This window comes from Suillus subalutaceus (assembly GCF_016647625.1).
Source record: "Suillus subalutaceus strain FC151 chromosome Unknown DFJ58scaffold_118, whole genome shotgun sequence".
Taxonomy (NCBI): Eukaryota; Fungi; Basidiomycota; class Agaricomycetes; order Boletales; family Suillaceae; genus Suillus; species Suillus subalutaceus.
Window position 1 is genome coordinate 11,395 of NW_024540367.1, and position 20,571 is coordinate 31,965.

At 47.7% G+C, this 20,571-nt stretch overlaps 8 protein-coding genes across 8 annotated transcripts; 4 read left to right on the top strand and 4 right to left on the bottom strand.

Moving 5' to 3' along the window:
- Positions 1-561: 561 nt before the first annotated feature.
- On the bottom strand, positions 562-3,008 carry DFJ58DRAFT_806507 (uncharacterized protein). Its single transcript, XM_041391188.1, has 20 exons — positions 2,787-3,008; positions 2,638-2,716; positions 2,557-2,570; positions 2,401-2,499; positions 2,313-2,340; positions 2,240-2,265; positions 2,167-2,192; positions 2,080-2,114; positions 2,005-2,029; positions 1,939-1,950; positions 1,868-1,883; positions 1,771-1,813; positions 1,611-1,711; positions 1,498-1,557; positions 1,412-1,439; positions 1,298-1,352; positions 1,215-1,239; positions 1,067-1,166; positions 995-1,018; positions 562-942 (listed from the first exon to the last, which is right to left on the bottom strand). Exons 1-20 carry the CDS (start codon positions 2,849-2,851, stop codon positions 811-813), a joined length of 993 nt encoding a protein of 330 aa, XP_041239810.1. The 5' UTR covers positions 2,852-3,008; the 3' UTR covers positions 562-810.
- A 510-nt stretch (positions 3,009-3,518) lies between these two features.
- Positions 3,519-6,012, bottom strand: DFJ58DRAFT_806517 (uncharacterized protein). Its single transcript, XM_041391189.1, has 14 exons — positions 5,732-6,012; positions 5,626-5,681; positions 5,341-5,568; positions 5,096-5,276; positions 5,016-5,042; positions 4,809-4,961; positions 4,734-4,758; positions 4,655-4,683; positions 4,582-4,604; positions 4,278-4,526; positions 4,109-4,225; positions 4,006-4,048; positions 3,921-3,952; positions 3,519-3,871 (listed from the first exon to the last, which is right to left on the bottom strand). Exons 1-14 carry the CDS (start codon positions 5,982-5,984, stop codon positions 3,737-3,739), a joined length of 1,551 nt encoding a protein of 516 aa, XP_041239811.1. The 5' UTR covers positions 5,985-6,012; the 3' UTR covers positions 3,519-3,736.
- Positions 6,013-8,106: 2,094 nt separating this feature from the next.
- Positions 8,107-12,221, top strand: DFJ58DRAFT_718007 (soluble quino protein glucose/sorbosone dehydrogenase; the record flags this gene model as incomplete). Its single annotated transcript, XM_041384420.1, has 21 exons — positions 8,107-8,305; positions 8,355-8,390; positions 8,442-8,499; positions 8,550-8,574; positions 8,625-8,990; positions 9,046-9,076; positions 9,127-9,234; positions 9,285-9,516; positions 9,572-9,701; positions 9,850-10,538; positions 10,591-10,624; positions 10,681-10,742; positions 10,798-10,898; positions 10,990-11,030; positions 11,086-11,100; positions 11,150-11,300; positions 11,352-11,382; positions 11,433-11,514; positions 11,571-11,751; positions 11,808-12,002; positions 12,139-12,221. 21 exons carry the CDS (start codon positions 8,107-8,109, stop codon positions 12,219-12,221), a joined length of 2,850 nt encoding a protein of 949 aa, XP_041239812.1.
- Positions 12,222-12,334: 113 nt separating this feature from the next.
- DFJ58DRAFT_57486 (ribosomal protein L21e-domain-containing protein) lies at positions 12,335-13,234 on the bottom strand. Its single transcript, XM_041380813.1, has 4 exons — positions 13,107-13,234; positions 12,939-13,053; positions 12,694-12,887; positions 12,335-12,640 (listed from the first exon to the last, which is right to left on the bottom strand). Exons 1-4 carry the CDS (start codon positions 13,165-13,167, stop codon positions 12,528-12,530), a joined length of 483 nt encoding a protein of 160 aa, XP_041239813.1. The 5' UTR covers positions 13,168-13,234; the 3' UTR covers positions 12,335-12,527.
- Positions 13,235-13,297: 63 nt separating this feature from the next.
- On the top strand, positions 13,298-14,435 carry DFJ58DRAFT_57651 (putative 40S ribosomal protein S9). Its single transcript, XM_041380816.1, has 5 exons — positions 13,298-13,397; positions 13,447-13,470; positions 13,560-13,614; positions 13,669-13,985; positions 14,033-14,435. The coding sequence occupies exons 1-5, from the start codon at positions 13,390-13,392 to the stop codon at positions 14,208-14,210; spliced, it is 582 nt and encodes a 193-aa protein (XP_041239814.1). The 5' UTR covers positions 13,298-13,389; the 3' UTR covers positions 14,211-14,435.
- Positions 14,404-15,112, top strand: DFJ58DRAFT_57617 (uncharacterized protein). Its single transcript, XM_041380815.1, has 3 exons — positions 14,404-14,632; positions 14,692-14,749; positions 14,810-15,112. The coding sequence occupies exons 1-3, from the start codon at positions 14,596-14,598 to the stop codon at positions 15,093-15,095; spliced, it is 381 nt and encodes a 126-aa protein (XP_041239815.1). The 5' UTR covers positions 14,404-14,595; the 3' UTR covers positions 15,096-15,112.
- Positions 15,113-15,206: 94 nt separating this feature from the next.
- On the bottom strand, positions 15,207-16,296 carry DFJ58DRAFT_57579 (ribosomal L28e/Mak16). Its single transcript, XM_041380814.1, has 5 exons — positions 16,173-16,296; positions 16,051-16,110; positions 15,945-15,998; positions 15,710-15,892; positions 15,207-15,423 (listed from the first exon to the last, which is right to left on the bottom strand). The coding sequence occupies exons 1-5, from the start codon at positions 16,203-16,205 to the stop codon at positions 15,319-15,321; spliced, it is 435 nt and encodes a 144-aa protein (XP_041239816.1). The 5' UTR covers positions 16,206-16,296; the 3' UTR covers positions 15,207-15,318.
- A 400-nt stretch (positions 16,297-16,696) lies between these two features.
- DFJ58DRAFT_718011 (COX5A-domain-containing protein) lies at positions 16,697-17,188 on the top strand (the record flags this gene model as incomplete). The annotated part of the gene is made up of 2 exons (XM_041384421.1): positions 16,697-17,084; positions 17,154-17,188. 2 exons carry the CDS (start codon positions 16,697-16,699, stop codon positions 17,186-17,188), a joined length of 423 nt encoding a protein of 140 aa, XP_041239817.1.
- Positions 17,189-20,571: the final 3,383 nt, after the last annotated feature.

The following is a 20,571-nucleotide window of genomic DNA, read 5'->3' on the forward strand; positions in this document are numbered from 1 at the left end:
TGTACCACGTTCCTTGGACTATCCCAAAAAGAGCACTCTTCTTTGATCATGTTAACGTTGATGATTAACTCAACGTTTCCCGATTAACTCGGCAACACTGGGTTTGACCAAACATTTCATATACTATAGCAACAGAACGTTGTTTTGTGAGAGATGTTGATAGGTTGGGTTTTTTTTAAAAAAAAAGTCCAAAATGCGAGTTGGTGCTGCTCGTCAGATCGGCGGCGTTGAGGTGAAGAGCCTCCCCGGGGTAAGGACAAGCACCAAAATTTGTTTTTGATCCGCCGAATTTTGATTCGGGTTTTAACACCACCAGTACTTAGTCCGGCTCCGAGGACTCGCATTTGCTTGGGTGTTCGTAGGCCGGCATCAGCTGATATGCTTCAAAGGCTGCCCTGCAATGTAGGCACTTGTGTCACCGCATAGCATTGCAGATATGATCAGGACTGCCATTATCCCGGTCTGGAACCGCCAGAGGAACTCGTGCGAATAAGTATGTCAAGGCACCTTTAGTACGTCAATTGTTACACCTCACAATGCATAATCTGCAACACCATACCCCTGATTTCTACGCGGTGCTAAAATGTAGTTCTCAACGGCCCCCGAGTCCTCGTCCGATTGAACCAATTGTATGCACGCAGAAGAAAATAACTATTGAGACACGCACAAACACAGGGGAGACGAGTACATGACGTGTTTTGCTTGTCATGTGAACGTACGCAATTGCGACGGAAGATTGGATTTTGACCAACAGGTAATGAGAAGATCTTGCGCAGCACTCACGAAGAGGAAGTCGTGGTGAGATAATCACTACAATACGTTGGATGCAATGTGGTCCGGATCAGCTGTTGGGGGTGGACTTTCCGAAGGGATATGCGGATTTTGTTTCGCAAGGCCACCGGCTCCTTCATACTCGATAGTCCGCTCTACATTGATTTCCAACTAGAAATAAAGTTAGCTCCGCCTAACGTTCACGACAGCTCCAACGCTTCACTTTATTTCCAGGATCCAAACGTTTCTTTGTATTGTTAGCGTACAGTTATGTTGGTGTGAGAAAGAAACTCACCGAATACTTGGACTGGTACCGGCCGGGAAAAGCAACCGGAAGCTCATTTGAAAGGCCTCCACGCGACCGTTCTTCTTGAAGTTGTTTACGGGAATTCAAGCTAGAACACATCGTCAAACTTCGTTCTCAACTAGACCGCATTACTCACGTTGCTAGCAAAGAGTTGGCGTAAACTGAATTTTGAAAAACGTTTCTCAGCGACAGAAAACAGATGGACCGTGGGGCACCCACGTTTACTGAGTACAAAATGGACCCCAAGGAAAACGAGGTTGTCCATGGTCACCCACTACCATCATTCAGTGTCAAACAGGAGATAGGCGCATCACAGTGGATTGCTTCACTTACGCATATCATCGAGATGATGGTGGCGGCACTATGCATAACAAATAATACATGAATGGACGATCATGGACGAATCGAGAGTCACACACCTCGTAAGCGCATTGTTCTCCAATGTATACAAGATAATCGAGTTAATTATACGGTCCATGCTGCCCGCATGTGTGAGCTTTGTATCCGGGCCGCCTAATGTTATGCGACTCACTTCGAATACGAGCTCCGACTTCTGCGCAGCGTAAAGCACAGACTTGTAGTGACAAGGACGTCTACTACACATGAAATTGAGAGACCCGCAGTAAACACCCACTAGTAGGGAGAATATAGGGATCATCGAAAGGCCCAGAGCACAAAAGAGGGGAGCTTACTTCGATGTTGTGTCTGAATGCAGTCATGGTCTGCAGTTCGATCCTGAATATTGCTCGGTTTCGTTTCCATATAAAGGAGTACGGCAAAAGAACTCACATCTCAAAGGTGGTGACTAGTACGCAGATGTATGAAATAGTGAATTCGGGTCCGCATGCAAGGGAACTCACCAAGTGCAGTAACTTGATGACATTGTCTGGTGAGCAAAAGCACACAAAAGCCTCAGGTCGACTTACCCAATCGCAAGAAAGCGAATACAACCTGTAGCACGATCAGCCATGTCATTCCGAGCATCGAAGAGTGAAGCTTACAATAGGAACACTGATCCGCCAATTGTTATGGGTTACTGAAGCTCACTAGGTAAGTGACAAGGTCCCATAATATAAGGCGAGGCTTACGCTTGTGAATTCGATGCGCAAAGAAACTGAAATGGTGTTGGCATACAGGATATACAGAACAACAGTAGCGTACCAGTGCACGATCAAAGTAAGGAAAGCCTGGTTTTGTGAGATTATAACAACGCATGACGAAATATTCAACTTACCGTCAGCGCAATGGATATTGCTAATGGACTGAATAACGGGCAAAAAAATCAGGCGTGAAACGGCTAATGAGTGAAAAAGAACACGGACGCAGGTATGTAGTCTATCTTGGTTTCATCACCGGACCACTGTATCATAAAAATCCACGATGCCGTGCACACGAGACTGGTATGAACGGAGTCCAATACCCTGATCAAGAAGCTATACTGAGCATTTTGCAAGGAATACAAAAGCGATGAAACCAACCAAATCAAAGCAACCTGTCCCGTGTCGGAAAATAAACAGTCGGTGTTCACACTCTAGAACAGACTAAGAGGCCATATTCACAATCGATTTTGTGATGCGTGTGTCAGTGGGGTATTGCTTGATATAAGTGAATGTCTGTGCTGTTATTATTCCAGATAATCTGTTGGCGTGATCCAAAATTTGATCATATATCAGAATCCGCAGGTTGAGTCAGGTTGAGTGTTACATACACAGAAGCAATAAATCCACCCAGAAGAACAGGGCCATATATTGTTGCCAGTGGTAAACTGGCCATAATCTGAAGGGAATGAACGAAGGAGGGGGCGGGAAAGCGTGCAGCAGTAACTTGAAATCATCATGATATATAAAAGGTGACCATTTCCAATATACGGCCAAGAAATTGATTCCAGACAGCGCAAAAACAACGGTTGTGGTGGTAGTACATAGTATCGGTTATTCATTAATATTTATTGCTCATTGAACATTCAGGCAAAATTTATGCACATCCACATTTGGGAATTTTTAATTTCTTGGCATCAAAGCTCATGAAAATTACTGATCAGCCTTTTTTTTTTTAGTACTGATTATATATCAGGTGCATCTGGCCAGTGGCCATGCAACAGCATGCAACCGACTTCAGAACTATGATCGATTGTAACTACTAGTCCCACACCCGTGAGAATCTGAGATGTCTGTATCGTGCAATTGATGCCCACCCTGCGAATAGGATAGAAGTACCAAAAGTTTGATGGACGCTTTCCCCTTCCTGTTTCATGACAGAATGAATCAAGTCAAAAAGCGTGCAACAGGGAGCGTGAGCTATACACATAGGATGTATATTTGGTCAGTGTAAGCCCTGATCCAAGGAATGCCCAGAAGTAGGGAAGCAAATGCTGATATGTGCGCGTCGGATCTCCAGCTGCCACTGGTCAGAGAATTTCAGAGTTTTTCGAGAAAAAGGTGTCAAAAATTAAAATCATAGCGGAAAGCTCCACTGGTGTCAAAGTCCAGTAAAGAATGAAGTGCAGGAAAGAAGCAAAAATCACCGGGCTTGCCTCCGTCCTGTTTACAGGAAATATGTTTCCAATAACGAATTAGTCTGGATCAGTAGTACTATAGAGGTAATAATTATAGCGCACTACATGTCCAATACAGCTCGAACATGTTCTGCGACAATCCTTCATCGTCGCAGGTTCTCTATCTCCTTTATTCTGCAGCGGACGTCTTCTAGGAGCTCATCGAAGCCTTCCTTCTCAACGATGTCTATAACGGCGCGGAGGACTAGCATCGAGTCGGGCTGCACGTTTGAATTCATCTGAGATGTATTCCGTCAGAAAGGTCCGTCACAATGTTGCGGCACTAACGTCAATATAGACTACGTCCAACCTATCAAGCTCTAAATTGGGCAACTTGAGACTGAGTGAGTGAGTTTAGTGAAATTCATTTTACCGTCCAAATAATCGGGCCGTGTCATGATCTGCTGACATCGCCACTGCAAACGTGTCAGAATCACATGAAGCATGGTTCTCAGAAAACAGAATAAATAGCATACCGATGGGATAACGGGGAGTTTTAGCGGATCCCAACAGTTCCCCAATTCCTTCTGCTTGGCTCTGTATAGTCGTACGAACTCTCGGAGCAAAGTCCAGCAGTGTAAACTCCATTTTTGCTGTAGAAACTGATGTCAATAGTTCTGCAACCATCATGATCACCAAACACACCTGAATGACAACTTCCCCATCATTGTCGCAATCCGGTATCAGCCCGAGGCAGCTCTCAAGCCACGCCTTCTCCAAGCGGAGGAGGTCCTCCGCAGCTTGCAGCATCTCTTCGGCCCTGGACACCTTATTGAGATAGGATTGACGTCCTCCCACAACGTGCACAACACTGTCTACATTCTCAGCATCTGGCCGTCTGCACAATAGAGTGCGCTTTGACATTCCCCAGTCCAGATCTTGGACAGAGTGCACCTAAATTATTACCAAAGTGAGCACGAGCATGTTATTACGCAGCTGCATAACTGACCTCCATCAAAGTTGCTGCTTTGCCTGCCGAAAGGTCAGTAATGGGCTTGCGAGTTAATTTTGTTGTGACTCACGTAATAACGTATACGGCCATACATCATCCCTAAAATACTCATAAGATGCTGCTGCACCAAGTAAGGCAGGGTAGCTTACGTGGTGAATACAACAGTGACGATGCCTAGATACAATTGAGAAAGATTGATGAGGTATGGAACATGAGCACCCCACCTCTTATGGCCCAACGTTCAGCATACTGTTGAATCTGTAAAAGAAGATTTCGGCCTTGGTCGTCGTTATGAAAATTCTGAATTTTGGTAATGACGAGAACGAGCGGACGACGGCGTCCACTTCGCATAGCAACTTCATGTAGCTTATCTAGCGCTGGACCGCCAGGTCAGATTCGAATCCAAACTCTTAGCTTCTCTGAACACGTACCACGTTCAATATCCATCGCGGGACCGCCTGTGAACCAGGATTAGTTATAATGCCGAAAGCGTCAACAGATGACTTCATGCCGGATCGAGGGTCCGGTCTCTGGAACAGTCCTGCCTGCATGTCCTCGCTAAATTCATAGTTTAAAGCGTTTCCTAGGCGCAAACGAAACACCTCAAGGTCGGGATGCGCTTCGAGAAATACCGAGCCTTTGTTACGTATGTTCAACATTGCGTCGAATACCATTCCAGACTTCCCCGCCCCCTGCATCATAAAAGATACTTTCAGATTACGCTAGCGTGCCAGGTAATGCAACCAATTATCTCGCCTTCGGTCCGATGAGAAGAAAGTATGAACCTGTCGTCTCTCCCTTCACAATGGAATCGATGAAGTCTTGTTCCTCCCGCCGTGGATTTACTTCGAAGAGCTTTGCTGCTAAACGTTGCAAGCCAGCGTGCTCTAGGTCGGGTGTCAGAAGGTCAAACCGTGATAGCTCTTGCTTGATTAATTGCACTAGGGCTGTATCATTCCACGTTTCGTTGAATGCTGCTTCAATCTTGTGAGACCGCCCCATTAGATAAGTTTGCCCGTATAATCCATCGCTCATCCTCACCTTTGAAAGGACGTTATGTTTGTACCAAAACACGTATAAGCTCCCCCCGGCAAAAACTAGAAGAAGTTGGTTGATCGGTGTATGATTCGGCTGAGAATGTACTTACCGACGCCCAACCCTATCAGGGTCTTCAGCGCAATGTCAACGACTAGCGAAGGGTCTACTTTGCCCCAAGTACTACTTCCGCTTGGTGGGAAGAATGGATTGTTGTCTGCTTTTGGCGCCTGTTGCGAGTGCGCAGAATACAATCGAACATTGGGCTTGCTAGCTCTGACGCGTCCAATTTGCGACGGAATGAGTCCTCGCGCAGAAATCATTGTGTGCTGTCGCACACGGGTCAACAAATAAAGCCGCTGCATGATCACGGATCACGTAGCGAGGGAGGTATCGAACAAAAAGCCGACCATCACACCCTGATTCTGGCATCCTTATAGTATTCTCGGGCGCGATGCTGTAGACGCCACGTACAGCTGCCCTGTCACTTTAACGTGATATTCTGTGCCTTTAATGGATTATGTTACGTTCACAGACTGCAGTGCGTGTCTGCAGCTGAGGAAGGTTACTGCGGGAACGTCAAGGCTCGGTGCCCGGCAGATTCTAAGCAGTGTAAGCATTCGGCATCGCCTTCGAAGTAGTCACCCATGCCTTCCTGTGTCGGTGTAACGCTCATGTTATGTCTGTAGCTATTTACACAAGGACAGTGTACCACATGGAAGGAGAATACCGATTAAGTGCCTTTGCTTGTCCTTGAAGCAGTGATTAGAGAGCTAGCTGTAAACCTGTTTTCTTGAAACCAAAAAAGCAACGAACCACAGACATCAAATGGTGCGACAAACTTTTAAGCGCAACAAAACCACTGCCAGTATAGCAAGCAATGCACCTCTAAACGGAAGTTCAGCGCTTAAAAGAACGTAGGTTCAATAGAGCATGGCTAAGGAATCTTCGATAGGCCCTATGATAGGGGCTTGCAAGGCTGATGCCTTCCGAAATCATGTGTGCGTGTGGCGTCGTCTGGCAACAAATGCGTATAATTTGTATCTGCACTGCGCAGTATTGCATGAGGATGACGCGAGAACCCACTTGAGGACCCCCATCCGATCACCACAGTAGAATGTTGGCTACTACTTACACACGTACCACGCAGTTATCAGTGGGCGGGTTCGAGAGACGATGTGGATATTATAAGGTCATAACAACGAAACTGACTGCGAAGAAAAAGGAGCTGCCCATGTCCGCGGTGACTCGAATGTTGGATCATGACCATCAAGAACGGGATCCTCGCTCTCGTCTCCATCGCGAGGCAACTGTTTGGTGGCACTGTTACGTGGCAGAATCTCAGAGCAGATCTATAAAATTAACAGATTACCGGATCAGCAAGCACAGTCTGAGTCAATAATGATCTCATAAGAACGGGATACGAGTCATACGACTGCTGACCTGTATTCTTTCGTAGTCGGACCTTGATAGATGGAAGACTGTCGTTCCTTCTACTTGGAGTGACTCGTGGGACTCCACCGCATCCCCATGAAAGAGTCCATTGACTCATTTCCTGCGAGAAGATATCGAAGCACATAAGGCTAGAGTCATGTCCGCGTCTGGTTGAACTTCCGCGAGTGATTCAGTCAAATGCACATCCATGCTGCGGGATTCATCTCAGAGCGCTGACCACTGCGGGGGGTTCTGAAAATGAAGACATACTGAATCATTAATACTCAAGTCAAGCCTGAGCCATCCGCTGACTTGTGCTGTACTCAGAGTCCAGTACTCGTTTCCCGGAGCCTACTATTGTTGAATGCAAAGCAGAGAATGGAATACGGTTACGGTAATAACTTTCCCTACGTAATACTGACAACGCTTCACCGCTCGTGATGGCTAAGCGTCTTTTCACTAGGCAGTTTTGGCACTCCTTCGCCTAATTTACTTCACTCCTGAAAACGTTGCTTCCACACCTTTGATCGCCACCAGTAGTTGTGTAGTGTGCACATTACTTGGCCTTGAAACTTGTCCCATAATTAGTCTTGCCGGCTACCCTCCCGGCCCATATTTATGTGTTTCAAGCATGATTCACCGTGCATCCATCGATTTACTCCGTATCAGCATTGTCGACACTACAATTGCACACAGATCAGCCCACGTTGACGTCAGGGTTTGTCACTGCCCAATCCGCAAGGCCATCACGCTTCCAATCGCTGAGTTCTCTAGCGATAACATGCCGTCGGTTTAGACCCTCTTGAACCATTCCTCAGTCCGGAGATAGGTTGAGCGAATGAATAATTTCATTACAACTTTTACGAGCAGTTGTTGTCTGTAAAGCTGCTCTGCCGTGCGGAGTGTATTTAAAGGACCTTATTTCACTCGCTTCTTCCTCTCCGGTGTCAGGGCTAGATTCTCCAATCCTTCCACCTTTGTATCCCAGGGACGCAAAGAACTCATAGTACCGGCTCACTATGTTACGTGGTATGTTTTCCAAGGAAATAGATCATGATCATTCTAACTCGGATTCAATGCATTGGGGCAGCTCATGCAGCTCGTTCTTTTCATGACGCAGCCTCAAGTATTTCAGGTGTATCCAACTCCTACCCTCGAGGTGAAGCGTATAGGGACTCGAAACGGAATCAGGCTATCATCAGTCTCTTGAATGTCCTAAACGAACTTAGTAACGAGTCTTCCCCAGACAACGGTTAGTCACCCCCACTGGTCATCACACACTGCTAATGGTACACTTTTAGATGTCAACCTTCCTCCTGCCTTTGAGGATGACAATCGTGAGTGTTGGTCAGTGCAGCACGCAATCTTGGCCTTATATGCCCGTTCAGCAACAGTAGATGAGAAACTGCAAATCACTGGATCGGAATCATTCAACAAATTTGAGAGGTGGGAATGCCTTCGTACTTTCGTCTTTTTACACTGAGCAATCTTGACAGGCGAATAGAAAATCTCGACAAAGAGGTGGGAATATGATTGGGTGCACTTTATACTTTGACACTTATTCTATGTAGCTGCGCAACTTTGCTAATGCTGCTCGCCAGCTTGGCAGTTCCGTTGGAATCTTATCCTCTGGGTTTCGACTGCGAGAGCGCCTTGCGAAATTGCTAGTTCTGTTCCGTGAGAACGCAGCTACTTTGTTTCCTCGGAAGATTTCGCGTCAACCTCGAGAAGCGCCGATTATCCACGAGTGGACAGAGCAACGGCGCACAGATATTCAACCTTTGCAGAAGACCCACCCTGATCCTGAAAGTTTTCCCGACCAATTTGCTGGTTTCGCAGAAGACGTCGTAACGTTTCTGAACTGCCTGAACGAGTTCCCAGAGTTTACAGACGAGGCAGTCAATACGTCAATGCGTGCTTTCGAATGTGATCTGAAGGTATTTTTTTTTGGCTGGACACGCAATCGATTTCTTTGTTCACTCTGTTGTCTAGTATTGGGCTTCGTGTCTTCCGGAGTACAAAGGTATTGTGCCTCCGACTGACCTACTCGAGAATTGTGCAGACCAGTTTCAGGTCAATTTCGGTATCCAGCAGTGCAGCGCTATATCCATGATTTGACATCGGAGATTGGGGAGCACATTGACAATATCACAATCAATCTGTCTATGTTTATTGAAATCGGTCTACAACTAGTCTCTCGTTACTAAATTTATATTTACTTTCTTTTCCAGGTGTTCCGACGATTCGATTCGCCCAGCATCATGCAGCATCAAACTTGCTAAACTTATCGACAGTCGCAACATTCTTTTCAGTTGTGACGGCGACGACCTTACAGTACTCATACCGGTTAACGGACGGCGTGCTGGCGACTTGTGTCAATGGGTTCTGGTTCTCTTCGTTGGTTTTCAGTATAGCAGCCGCTGTGAATAGTCTCCTTGGTCTCACCTGGAAGCAAGCGATGTAGTAAGTTCATTTTTCTCCGTGTACCGCTTGTGTCCGGTTAGATGACAGTCCTCAGTCGCTCTCCAGGCCATAGGGTACCTTGGTGGGTGTTGATATGGATCAAACGATCGCCTTTAGTGTTTCTCGTGATGTCTGTGGCATGCTTTTCCGTGGGCTTGATGCTGTTCACATACGCTACAGAACAGGTATGGGTCTTATTCTGCTGCAGAAAGGACTTCCAAGACATAATATCTACACTCAGGGATTCGTCACGTCCACGTTCACCACTGTTTTCACGGCAAGTCCATGCATAGTTGCAGTCTCTTTTGAAACGCATCCTTACCCGAATCACAGGCAGTTACCTCCTTCGGCCTGGCTGTTGTTTCGGCCTGGTTCGTCGCAGAACGTTGGGTATTTGTTCGCTACCATGGTCAGATCTGGCTGGATGATGTAATCAATGAAGCAACCCACCGCATGCTCCGCCTCTGTCTAGTCGTGGCAATGCGGAATATCATTCACTGGTGTATCTTCGCCATCAGCGGCCTGTTAAAACGAGTGTCTTTCAAGTTCCCCGACATGATCACCCGGATTGGACGTAGGGACCATACACTTCCCACCATGCAGGAGGGTCCGCCAATGGATGATCTTTCTCACCACCGTGACATCTCTACATCAGTGTGCTCGGATTTTACTGAGCATTCCACCTCGATAAAAGGGCTTGCGAGTGAGGATAGCAAGCCGTCTCACCCAGCCATTGCTCGTCAGCGCTTCAAAGGAGCTGTGCGTTCTGTCATCGTAATGCAACAGCAGCGAGCGGGGCGACCCTTGATGCCGCAACGGATCCCATCCTTCGACTGGAACTCTGCCATGGGGATGTCTCCCACCCGGCCCTCGTCCGTGGATTTGGATGCTATTCGAGGACCGCGAGCCGCTTTAATCCCCAAACTTAAAACCCTAGAACCTGTGCAGGACCTCTCCGTACACACCGCCCTTGTCCGGCATTTACAATTCTCCCCGAGTGGTAGGTATCTGGCTACGTCAAGGTGCGTTGTGACAAGTTCATCGGGGCTTCTCGTGCTGAGGTGAAGCATTAAGTTGGGATCGATCTTCCGTCATCTTTCGCGTTGAGGTAAGCATCTGAAATGCCGCATTTTCATACTCGTTGTTTACACTGATCCTGCCTAGGATGCTTTTTCAATTCATGCCATTCTGGTACACGTGCGAGGCTTCGTCGGTCAGGTTGCATGGTATGTGGTGCAGTGAATGTTCTTCTGTTTCTAAACATCAAACGTGAACGGACAGGTCCGATTCTAGTACCCTTCTCTTGACGAGATTACCCCGTGAAATCAAGGTTTGGACGGAGGATGGACACTGTAAAAAAACGATTGAACGCCCCGCACTCTGTGTCTTCCGTTGTATGGCTGCCTGCGAACGAGAGTGATTGATTCCATCCTTTTTGTCTGATTGCATGTTGCTGATGCTTTCCTACGATAGCACAATTCTTTTCCGTCGAAGGTAGCAGAGTTCTGAAACTGGTCAGTGCGACTATTATCATCTGTGCCTCCTGGTTACTCATGGATCCATCACCAGGACATCAAAGGAAGGGTGATTAGACCATTCTGCGCCAAGGGAATTTTGACTGAATTTCTTCGAGGTTCTTGATTCTTACCACTTCGGTGGCATCCAATTGCACAATGTGGCTGTGACCCCAGATGGTCAGCGGTTGCTAGGTGTAGGTCCACTGCTCGCGGCACCCAACGGGATGCATCCAAGCCGCACTACTAGGGTTGAGAAGTGTATAGTAGGTAAGTGGTATGCGTATCCGCGGATGGTTCTTTTGACACCAACTACCGCAGTTTTCAATATAGAGACCAGAACATTTGAAAAGTCGGTTACCTTCAATTTCTTCGAACCATTTCACTGATAGAGTTCAAAAGTCGAATACCCGTCTTCAACGACGCGCGTGACATCAAGGTGTCCAAAAGGGGTGGAAATGTGTTGGTTTCATTCGGGTACAAGGTATGTTGCCAGCCATACGCGTCAGATTCTCTATCCATGCCGTTTCATATTTGCAGACACCTCCGCAGTTATGGAAGATGGAGCTAGTTCGGGATAATAAAGACCGTGAAAACTCCCATGCCCAGACCGCTAGGCTTATTCTCCGTCACACGTATGAGCCTACAGCTCGTGTGGATTTCGTGGGCCCAAGCTACTTCGGCGGTATGGATGATCAGCTAGTGTTATGTGCGGGCAAAGGTGTGTTTCGACCGAGATCTTGTTCAAACACCTAAGTTCTGAATCCTCTATTTCAGCGGGCGATATCCATATCTGGGAACGCGATACTGCAATTTTGCTCCACTACATTAGGCCTCAGGTGTTCGACGGGGATTTGACATGCGTCACATGGAATCATTCCACCGACGATTCTTTCATGTTAGCGACAGGCAGTCATGACGGTACAGTGCACATATGGAAGACACCGACATGGGACGGCTCATCCGATGACGGTTCATATCTTGAGCATACTGGCATGTCAGTCGCGGACCAGCATATGTCTTCACTCATCCTTGGCCCACCACCTGCGCCTCGATCCAGTCGAGGGCACCGAGAAACAGCACTGACCATACATACCAAAACCGCCAGCTAGCTTGATGTGTAAACAAAACATACCGTACATACCAAAACCGCCGGCTGTAAACAAAACATACCGTATTCATTCGCCATAGGTATCTATGGTCTTCATTGATATTTACACATACTTAGGACTTTGTTTCAAAATATTTACTGGCAATGAACTGGATTTGTTGACCTTCGTGTACTCTGTTCATTTTGACCAGCAACCCAACTACGCAAATTGAACGACGAAAAAACCAAAAACCAGGGTGATGTGGCGTGGCATTTACTCGATTGTTAGACGTACGATCTGGAAAGATTCGTGGGTAATGATGTGTTCAAGTCATGATTGCATGGGAGCATGACAGTAGTATACGATGCATAGTGGAAATCTCATAGTAGCACGAACACAATTCCAATTAGATGGTGGTCTCGTAAGGAACGGGCGTCATCGTTTGCGGCGTGTTTTGGGCGATCGAGACGGTGCGTGCCTCACGAGGGAGAACATGGACACGCTTCAGTGATACACGTTCTGAACAACGAGTTATAGGGTGCAGCGGATACCAAGAAGTCACGATCACTTACCACCCTTCTCTTTTGCAGCGGCGTGTGCATCATGGTTGCGCTTCACCCTGTCCAAAAATTCCTGCCGACATTTTGAGTGCCTCACGTGTTCGACACGGAGGTTCACCCGCTTCTCGATATAACGGTTGCCTACAACCTTGTAGACAATGACTCCGACGGCGTGTGGGGTGACGTTGTAGACAATGCCAGTCCGTCTGGAAGATGTTTAAATGATCAAGGACAGATGTCACTTTGAAGGAGCGCACCCGTGGTAGTATTTGTGAGGCATACCCTTTTGTTGGGCGGCGTTGGCCTTGATATCGACGATGTCACCAATGCGGTAGTTAATGAGGTACGTAGACATTTTGACGGGGCCATGGTCTGCACGCAATGTCAGTCGTCGAGTCTTTCACGGACTTGATTAAATGACCGACCCTTGAAGCCCCGTTTGAACATGTCGCGCGTGCGCGCGCGGTAACCGAATGAGTGAGGCATCTTGAGGGCTTGAGTAGAACGTCAGCAGCGGGCTAGGATGGAATTGGGTAGACGTACAATGTCGTCGGCGGCGGTGTCGATATTGAGTATGTGAAAGCTTGTTGCACCGGAAATCTCCGGGTGGCTTGCTTGGTACTTTACAGTTGTGGCACAGGCGAAACTTACATCCTAATTAGGCCACCAACATTTGGTGTACACCGTCAAGGCCATCCTTCAAGAAAAATGCCCAGGTACGAATGTTGTTGGACGTGATGAATAGACTGTTGAGCAGCTTTTTAGGGCCCCGCGGAATCACAGCAAGACGTGAGCGTCTCATTCTTCAAGATCCACTTAAGTGGAAGGCTTTCAGCTTGCTGATTTATGGCCTTGTTCGAATCGCATTAATCCTACAGATACAAAGTCCCTCGTCGCCCATTCGGTTCAGCTCGTCTCGATGCTGAGTTGAAGGTATAATTAACCCGGAATTCTAAATGCAAAAATCTCATGTTTTGCATCCTACAGCTTGCCGGCGAGTACGGTCTACGAAACAAGCGTGAGATCTGGCGTATCGGTCTCATCCTTTCCAAAATCCGTCGTGCAGCCCGTGAGCTGCTCAAACTTGATGACAAGGATCCCAAGCGTCTCTTCGAGGGTAACGCTCTTATTCGTCGGCTCGTTCGGATTGGTGTGTTGGACGAGACACGCATGCGACTGGATTACGTGTTGGCATTGAAAGTAGAGGACTTCTTGGAACGTCGTCTCCAAACCCAGGTCTTCAAGACCAACCTCGCAAAGAGCATTCACCACGCCCGTGTTTTGATTAGACAACGTCACATTCGGTATGTGCATCCTATTTTCGATCGCTATAATTCTAAACATTGCGCAGCGTTGGCAAGCAAATTGTCAACATTCCATCGTTCGTCGTCCGTCTTGACTCCCAGAAGCACATCGACTTCGCTCTCACATCGCCATACGGAGGCGGACGCGCTGGCCGTGTTAAGCGCAAGCGCGCTGCCGCTGCTGCCAAGCGAGAAGAGGGTGGCGAGGAGGAGGAGGAAGAGTAAATTTTCTGCGCGTTTATCTCGGTTTCTATGTCATTTTCACATTTATGTCGTCCCCATGCTATGGACACATGCAAAAACAACCTTTTGACGCGCTCGATGTGACATCGCGCAATTGCAGCTCACTGCTACAGAACTGAAGTCCGTGGTGGCTCATATATCATAGCTTACGGGCTCCAGTTGTACGAGTATCTTGACTGATCAACTTATCCTTGGCAAGATTGCCCTATATATTCAGTGATCGAGCTATATTGCGCAGTGTCCGTGCGCAAAGGGTCTGGTATTTGAGGTCACCGGATCTTGGTTAGGTCCGCCGACTGATTACACCACGGTGAATTTGCAGGCTCCACACATTGACCGTCATCACCATCCCTCAAGATATCTCATCATGTCCGACACAACAGTCACTCAGCACCCCCCTGCAAGTACGTTCAAGAGTGACAACAATCATGCAGCTCAGTTCTTACTAACGAGTCCCTTACAGTCAGAGTGGGTCGTCGTCGTCTCTCAGTTACCTCGCGCCCGAGGCCTCGTGCCAACTCGTGAGTGCTAGTCGACGTTAAACGGTTAATGATCGACCTTGAAACCGATCCAACATGCAGTGAAGCTGTTCCAAACGTTGGCGCAAATCAGACCGAAGACACTGATTATCCGCGACCGGCAGGCCACAGCGAGGAGGAAGCACACCCTCCTCCACACAATGAAGAAGAGATTCCAAAGAAGAGGAAACATCATGGACAGGGCAACCACGACGACAACAGGCTTCAAGAGAGCGCTTATCGCAAGGCAGAAGCTAGTAGGCCCACCAAAGACCATGTCGGTGGTAAAAGTGGTTATGGTGGTGGAGGCAGGATCGCTCAACCTGCGGGAAAGAGCTTCGGAGTTTAGGAAAAGGTCATGTTTTGTTTGAGAATGCTAGATTCATCGGAGAGAATGATCATATCGTGTACCACCATAATGCACCGCTGTACCACCAGAGTATTTGTATAGGTGACATTCTCGCTGAAATGTACCATTATTTTTGCAGTCAACTAGGAATGTGCAGCATGGGGTGCTTATTTCGGCATGGACGAACATAGCAATGGAGGCACTAGAGATACAAACAAATAAATCATCCAAAGAATGCTGTTGCCTTCTTCCCCCGGACTTTCTTTGGTGGCGAAGCTTTCTTCTCTTTTTGTGCAGCGAGCAGTGCAGAGGAACGGCCAAGAGCAGCCTAGAAAGCGAAGAAACAGGTGTCAGCACAAGTTCTTTGACAGATCGTACAACAGAAACGTTGTGACGACTGTAATCGTCAATATCGGCCCACTGCGACAAAAAAGGCGCAGTGATAGATATGAATTATGACGAATAACCCAACAGGGCAGAATTGATATTGCAAACATGTCCACGCCCAACTTTCATACACCTTACGGTGGTTTCCAGCGGGTTCTAACGAGAGTGCTTTTGTGTTATCAAGAGGAATCTTGTTCCATGTCCAGAAATAAATCATCCACACTCACGGCTCTCAGGTCGGGACGGTACCCCCTCTTCGCGACGGAAGCAACGACTCCCAATGAACGACGGCCTCCTGAGCGGTTGCGGACGGTTGCGGTTGTCCGTGCAGGACGAACAGCGTGTGGTGATGCTTTCGATTTCCGGGTGGTGATCTGCAATCCAGACTCAGAGTTCTGGATGTCGATGGTCTATTGATACAACGTTTAAGGGAGTTCATTTAACCACAGTAGAACTACACACCTTGGAGTTAGCAAGACCGGAGTATTTGTGCGAGTGCAGGTTCAGGAGGTTACCCTGATACAAGGTAAGCTTAGCACTCGTGTGCAAGTTCGAACACACGACATACAGGCTCCTTGGAGAAGATGGGACCTTCAGGAACCTTCTTCACAAGGAAGGAGTTGTATTTCTGCAGATATGAAACATTTTTTTCAGCATTTGCACTATGGAACGCTAGGACTGCGAACTGACGCGGATAAGGAGCCACTGGAGGTCGGTCGACATTTTGAGGATGCTGCTAAGCCTTACAGGTTGTTCTGAACAGCGACCAAGTGTGGCTGAGGTAACTGTACAGTTAAACCAAACAAAGGCAAACATTGTGCCGGGGATAGCCGAAACACTTTGGTCTTTTTCATTCAACGGTCCGAATAAGCTAGTATACCGGGCTTAGTCTAGTACTCGAATCCACGCTCCTGGCAGTCGACGACCTGCGTAGACAGACAAGTGTGGCAAGTGACTATGGAAAGGTTGTATCATCTGCATCACTGCGATTCCGTCCAGCCTCTGGACCACATAGCTAGAAGTGACTATAGTCGTAGACACTCCATTAGAGTTATGATCATTGATCGCTTCCAGTTGGTGGACTTACATTTTACTTCGGAGCTTTCCGGATCCTTGCTAACGGCGTTGAAACCGATTTACGTTTATCTCCGCGCCTAAGACTTTTCTCTACTGCTGTCGTCGTTCGTTCGTCGTGTTCCTTCTTCACCGTCATCATGAGCCAGCGTATACTTTCCTCCGTCCTTCGCGCACGGCCTAATGTCGTCCTTCGTCGCGCTGCGACCCCTGCCCTCACAATACCACATCGCTTTTCATCATCAGATTCGCACAGTCAAGAAACTTTTGAGCAGTTCTCTGAGCGTTATGTCGCTTTCTTCCAAGGCGCTCAGGACCTCTTCGAGGTACAACGTGGCCTCAATAACTGCTTTGCACACGACTTGGTTCCTTCACCTGGCGTTGTTGAGGCTGCCCTCCATGCAGCACGCCGCGTAAATGACTATGCAACAGCTGTCCGTGTCTTCGAGGGCATTAGGGAAAAGGTTGAGAACAAACAGCAGTACCAGGCTTACTTGGACGAGCTGAAGCCAGTTAGAGAGGAACTTGGTAAGTGCTCCGTGTTATTCGGGTACATGTCGCTTGTCCACTGACCATCGATTTTCTGTCGGCTTATAGGAATAGACACAAAAGAAGACCTTTACATCTCATAAGTTCCTTCTGAGCAGCGGGTTCCATGTGAGCCGACTTTATTCGTGTGTTTCTGCTGGAGCTCACAAGCCAGACGTACACAGTAGATGCAGTGGCTCGCATATTGTCGTCACTTATAGTTTTCCCTAATCCACAGCGCGCGGATTTACACCATGTTGTGGCCTATATTGGGCACTGTTCTACTCACTACGATATTGATCCTTTGAGGCCAATAAACTTTCTTTTGAGTAAAGTCTTCTCTGAAAAAACGTATTGTGCACTCGGGTTTCGTCACTTTGCCCGTGAGGATTTATTACAGGTGAACTGGAGGGGGGCCAATTCACGCACGAAAGCATGTAGGCATATAATCGCTAAAGCTGTTGAATCGGGGGGTTCAGGTTTCTAGGATCCCGCGGACATGTTGCTGGTAGCGGGTATGGGTCTTGAAGCATATTAACTTCCCCTTGGACCCTTGAGCTAAATCGGTAGCTGGGTTGGGTACGCTTGTAATTTGATAGGCGGACTGTTCCCTGAATCTTGATGCAAATTGTAGTGTGTATGATCATGGAACGTTTTGATATCAGAGGCGAAACACGACTACTAGTGAGTGAAAAGCTGCCACCATGACGCATCATATTAATTACCCTCGTCTTCTCTAGGGTGACTGACCCTCGCGCCGCCAGGCGAGCACTACTCTGCATTACCAAAGCCTTTGGAGCTGTATTAACTGCATGACCGTCTCATACTGAAGCGCAGCTCCCTTCACAAGAACAATTCACTTGCGGCAAACCACCATGCAGCGTTTGCAGTGTGTCTGAGGGTGGTTGATCCAGGCTGGTATACACTTACTTCCACGAACAACCCGAGTGGCGTGGTCAAGGCTGATCGATCGATCTGTCGCCTAGCCTTTGCAACATTCCGGTGGCCCTCACAACATACTCTTCCACTCTCCAGCTGCTGCAGCCGTCTCGGTAGGATTGTATTCTTCGCGCTACTTCGGTGAATTGTTACTGCCCGTGCCAAAATTTCAAAACCTGGAGTACTTGGACCGATTAATGTCGCTATGCACCGTGTACAATCCCCTCAAAACATAAACACCAACCTCTCTTCGACTCATTCTGATACAAGTGCTGTCGTCAAGGGTTGGCATTACAGGAGCCGCTAGGCACAAATTCAGCATTCTGGGATTCAGCTGAACACTCCGGCGGTGCTCGCAACAAAACTTCTATTTCCCAGCTTGATCGCGCTACTTCAGTTGAGACGGTTGACAATTGTTACCTCTCCGGAAATGTCAATTTTTTTCCAATATAATTCATTGCCCTTTGTTATCATAGACCCTGTGTCGGACATCCCTATGTAGGATGCTGGGACCTGGCCTCGGTATCTATCGTGTATGTATAAGCGCTCTATCGTCGACATGCTACAGGTACTCCGCCCGCAGCGGATCGAGTTATTTTGATATCAGTGCGTTCTGTACTACATGTCTTTCCAGTTGAAGTTTATCCTCACATTCTTCAAGGTGACCATTGAAAGACCGACTGGTTGCGAAACGTTCCGGCATTACTACGGAATCCCCGTTCCCCACAACAACAAAACTACGTGTTGATGATGCTTATCGGTCGGTTATTGAGAGCTGGCGGAGATCGGTGAAGGAACGAAATATTTGACTGATGAAACTTGGTTCACCCCTTAGTTAAAAACCGTTCCACCGGTAATTGTACGAAGCACCTGGTCGTGCTTTTCAAGGACCGACACCAACTAGACCGCCGTTATTGCAATCATCATTCCACAATGACACGACGAGACGTACGCCCTGCACCACACACGTACTGTTGAAGAATACTACCTGCTATAATCGTCATCGAAGAACTAAAGGAAAATCAAATTCTGAAAATGCTCAGCGCCTAGCGCTACTTCAAATATATCCCTGATCATGTCTTGCGCAACTGTCCAGACTCTTCTCGCTTTCAATATGTGATGATCTTGGCCCCCTGGGCTGGCGCCAAGCTCAAAAATAGTTCTTCATGACTATCTGAGCGCGACCAAAGCCTATCAGTCCCCTTACGTTTCTTCGGGGACGTTCATGATACATTGTGATGCCCTGACGATCAATATATCATGATGACTGTCGATCAGCTGTTATTAGGGGAAGTATATATTTAGATGTCATATGTGGCATTCGAGTCGCCCATTAGGGCTTTGTTCACTGGTCAGCAAGGCGAAGTCGGACGAAGTCGAGCCCAGACCTGCGCCGTCAATCTGAATTCAAATGATTGTTCTGTGATCGTACTCCTGATCCTGACATACACCTTATGCGTAATCCCCAATGACGCGGGCTGGGATTGGGCGGGGATACCCCATAATCACAGTAGAAAGTACGAAACCTACTTTACTTCTCTGGCATCAGTATCAGTCGTCACGAGCAGCTGGGAGCTATTCGATTAAGATTAAAGCTAATGCCAGAAGTTGGGAAGCGGACCAAACAAGGGGTTATTAAGAAAAGAGTCAAGGGACTTCGCGACATGATTGAGAACGATGCTAGCAAGATAAACCTGGATCAGAATATGGGGTAGAACGCACAATACATTGTCAGACATCCTCCGATGTATGCGGACGCGGCGGCGTTGACCTAGCCCAAAAGCAAACAAGCCATCTCGTGACAGCCTTGTTTGCAAAATCGCGTCGTGAACGAAGCCAGTTGGGTATTGGCAGTCACCATGTGCGAGCCTTCGCGTGACATTGAAGGACATCGATTATCGATGTATCATGCATCACAGCGGCATATACATTATTTATCGCCATGCCTATTGTTACATGCTCCCGGAGGAAGGAATCGAATAATCGATCCACTGCGCACTTGATCTCTATTGTGCAGAACGGACGTAAACGAGGTTCCAGGACAAAGTTGCGAGATGCACGGATGACTCACGAGGACCAGCGCAGTCACCAAAAAGTCACGAGGTGTTTCAAGAAAAGATGTTACTAGTTCCTTCGTGCGAGTCTGAACAACAACAGCATTGATGGTCCAAAGGCTCGGAAATTAAAGGCGCCTGACAAGCTAAGGGGTGAGCCAAGGTGATGACCACGACTAGTGCAATAGCGTCATACTAATCAGGCCGATAGTGGTGTTTCGTCTATGGCTAGCATCTCAGTGCGATGGATATCAAGACATCGACCCACCGATGGACTGTTCTGATCTTCCTGAAAGAGAGGAAGTTGCAAAAGCGTTCAGCGCAAGCAGACAGTGCGTGCTTTGTAAATATCGTATAGTATGATCACGATTGAGTGCGGAGACTGATTAAAGTTGCAGATTGGCCCGTGCGTTTCTATCAGAAGGAACGCTGCTGGGGCCTCGGGGGGATTGGCCCGTCTCATGACATGTCACTCCCGCGAAGAACAATATACT

Coding starts and splice junctions, on each gene's coding strand:
- DFJ58DRAFT_806507 (XM_041391188.1), bottom strand. CDS start 2,851: ATGGCCAGTTTACCACTGGCAACAATATATGGCCCTGTTCTTCTGGGT. Junction 1,240..1,297: donor CCATTTTGTACTCAGTAAAC/GTGGGTGCCCCA, acceptor TTCAAAATTCAG/TTTACGCCAACTCTTTGCTA. Junction 1,019..1,066: donor GGTACCAGTCCAAGTATTCG/GTGAGTTTCTTT, acceptor AACAATACAAAG/AAACGTTTGGATCCTGGAAA.
- DFJ58DRAFT_806517 (XM_041391189.1), bottom strand. CDS start 5,984: ATGCAGCGGCTTTATTTGTTGACCCGTGTGCGACAGCACACAATGATT. Junction 4,684..4,733: donor GTCACTGTTGTATTCACCAC/GTAAGCTACCCT, acceptor TGAGTATTTTAG/GGATGATGTATGGCCGTATA. Junction 3,872..3,920: donor TGGACGTAGTCTATATTGAC/GTTAGTGCCGCA, acceptor AATACATCTCAG/ATGAATTCAAACGTGCAGCC.
- DFJ58DRAFT_57486 (XM_041380813.1), bottom strand. CDS start 13,167: ATGCCTCACTCATTCGGTTACCGCGCGCGCACGCGCGACATGTTCAAA. Junction 13,054..13,106: donor GTTCAAACGGGGCTTCAAGG/GTCGGTCATTTA, acceptor CATTGCGTGCAG/ACCATGGCCCCGTCAAAATG. Junction 12,641..12,693: donor CGCTGCAAAAGAGAAGGGTG/GTAAGTGATCGT, acceptor CTCGTTGTTCAG/AACGTGTATCACTGAAGCGT.
- DFJ58DRAFT_57651 (XM_041380816.1), top strand. Junction 13,471..13,559: donor CCGCGGAATCACAGCAAGAC/GTGAGCGTCTCA, acceptor TTAATCCTACAG/ATACAAAGTCCCTCGTCGCC. Junction 13,615..13,668: donor GTCTCGATGCTGAGTTGAAG/GTATAATTAACC, acceptor TGCATCCTACAG/CTTGCCGGCGAGTACGGTCT.
- DFJ58DRAFT_57617 (XM_041380815.1), top strand. CDS start 14,596: ATGTCCGACACAACAGTCACTCAGCACCCCCCTGCAA. Junction 14,633..14,691: donor CACTCAGCACCCCCCTGCAA/GTACGTTCAAGA, acceptor AGTCCCTTACAG/TCAGAGTGGGTCGTCGTCGT. Junction 14,750..14,809: donor CCGAGGCCTCGTGCCAACTC/GTGAGTGCTAGT, acceptor TCCAACATGCAG/TGAAGCTGTTCCAAACGTTG.
- DFJ58DRAFT_57579 (XM_041380814.1), bottom strand. CDS start 16,205: ATGTCGACCGACCTCCAGTGGCTCCTTATCCGC. Junction 16,111..16,172: donor TCCAGTGGCTCCTTATCCGC/GTCAGTTCGCAG, acceptor TCATATCTGCAG/AAATACAACTCCTTCCTTGT. Junction 15,424..15,709: donor ACCGTCCCGACCTGAGAGCC/GTGAGTGTGGAT, acceptor TTCGCTTTCTAG/GCTGCTCTTGGCCGTTCCTC.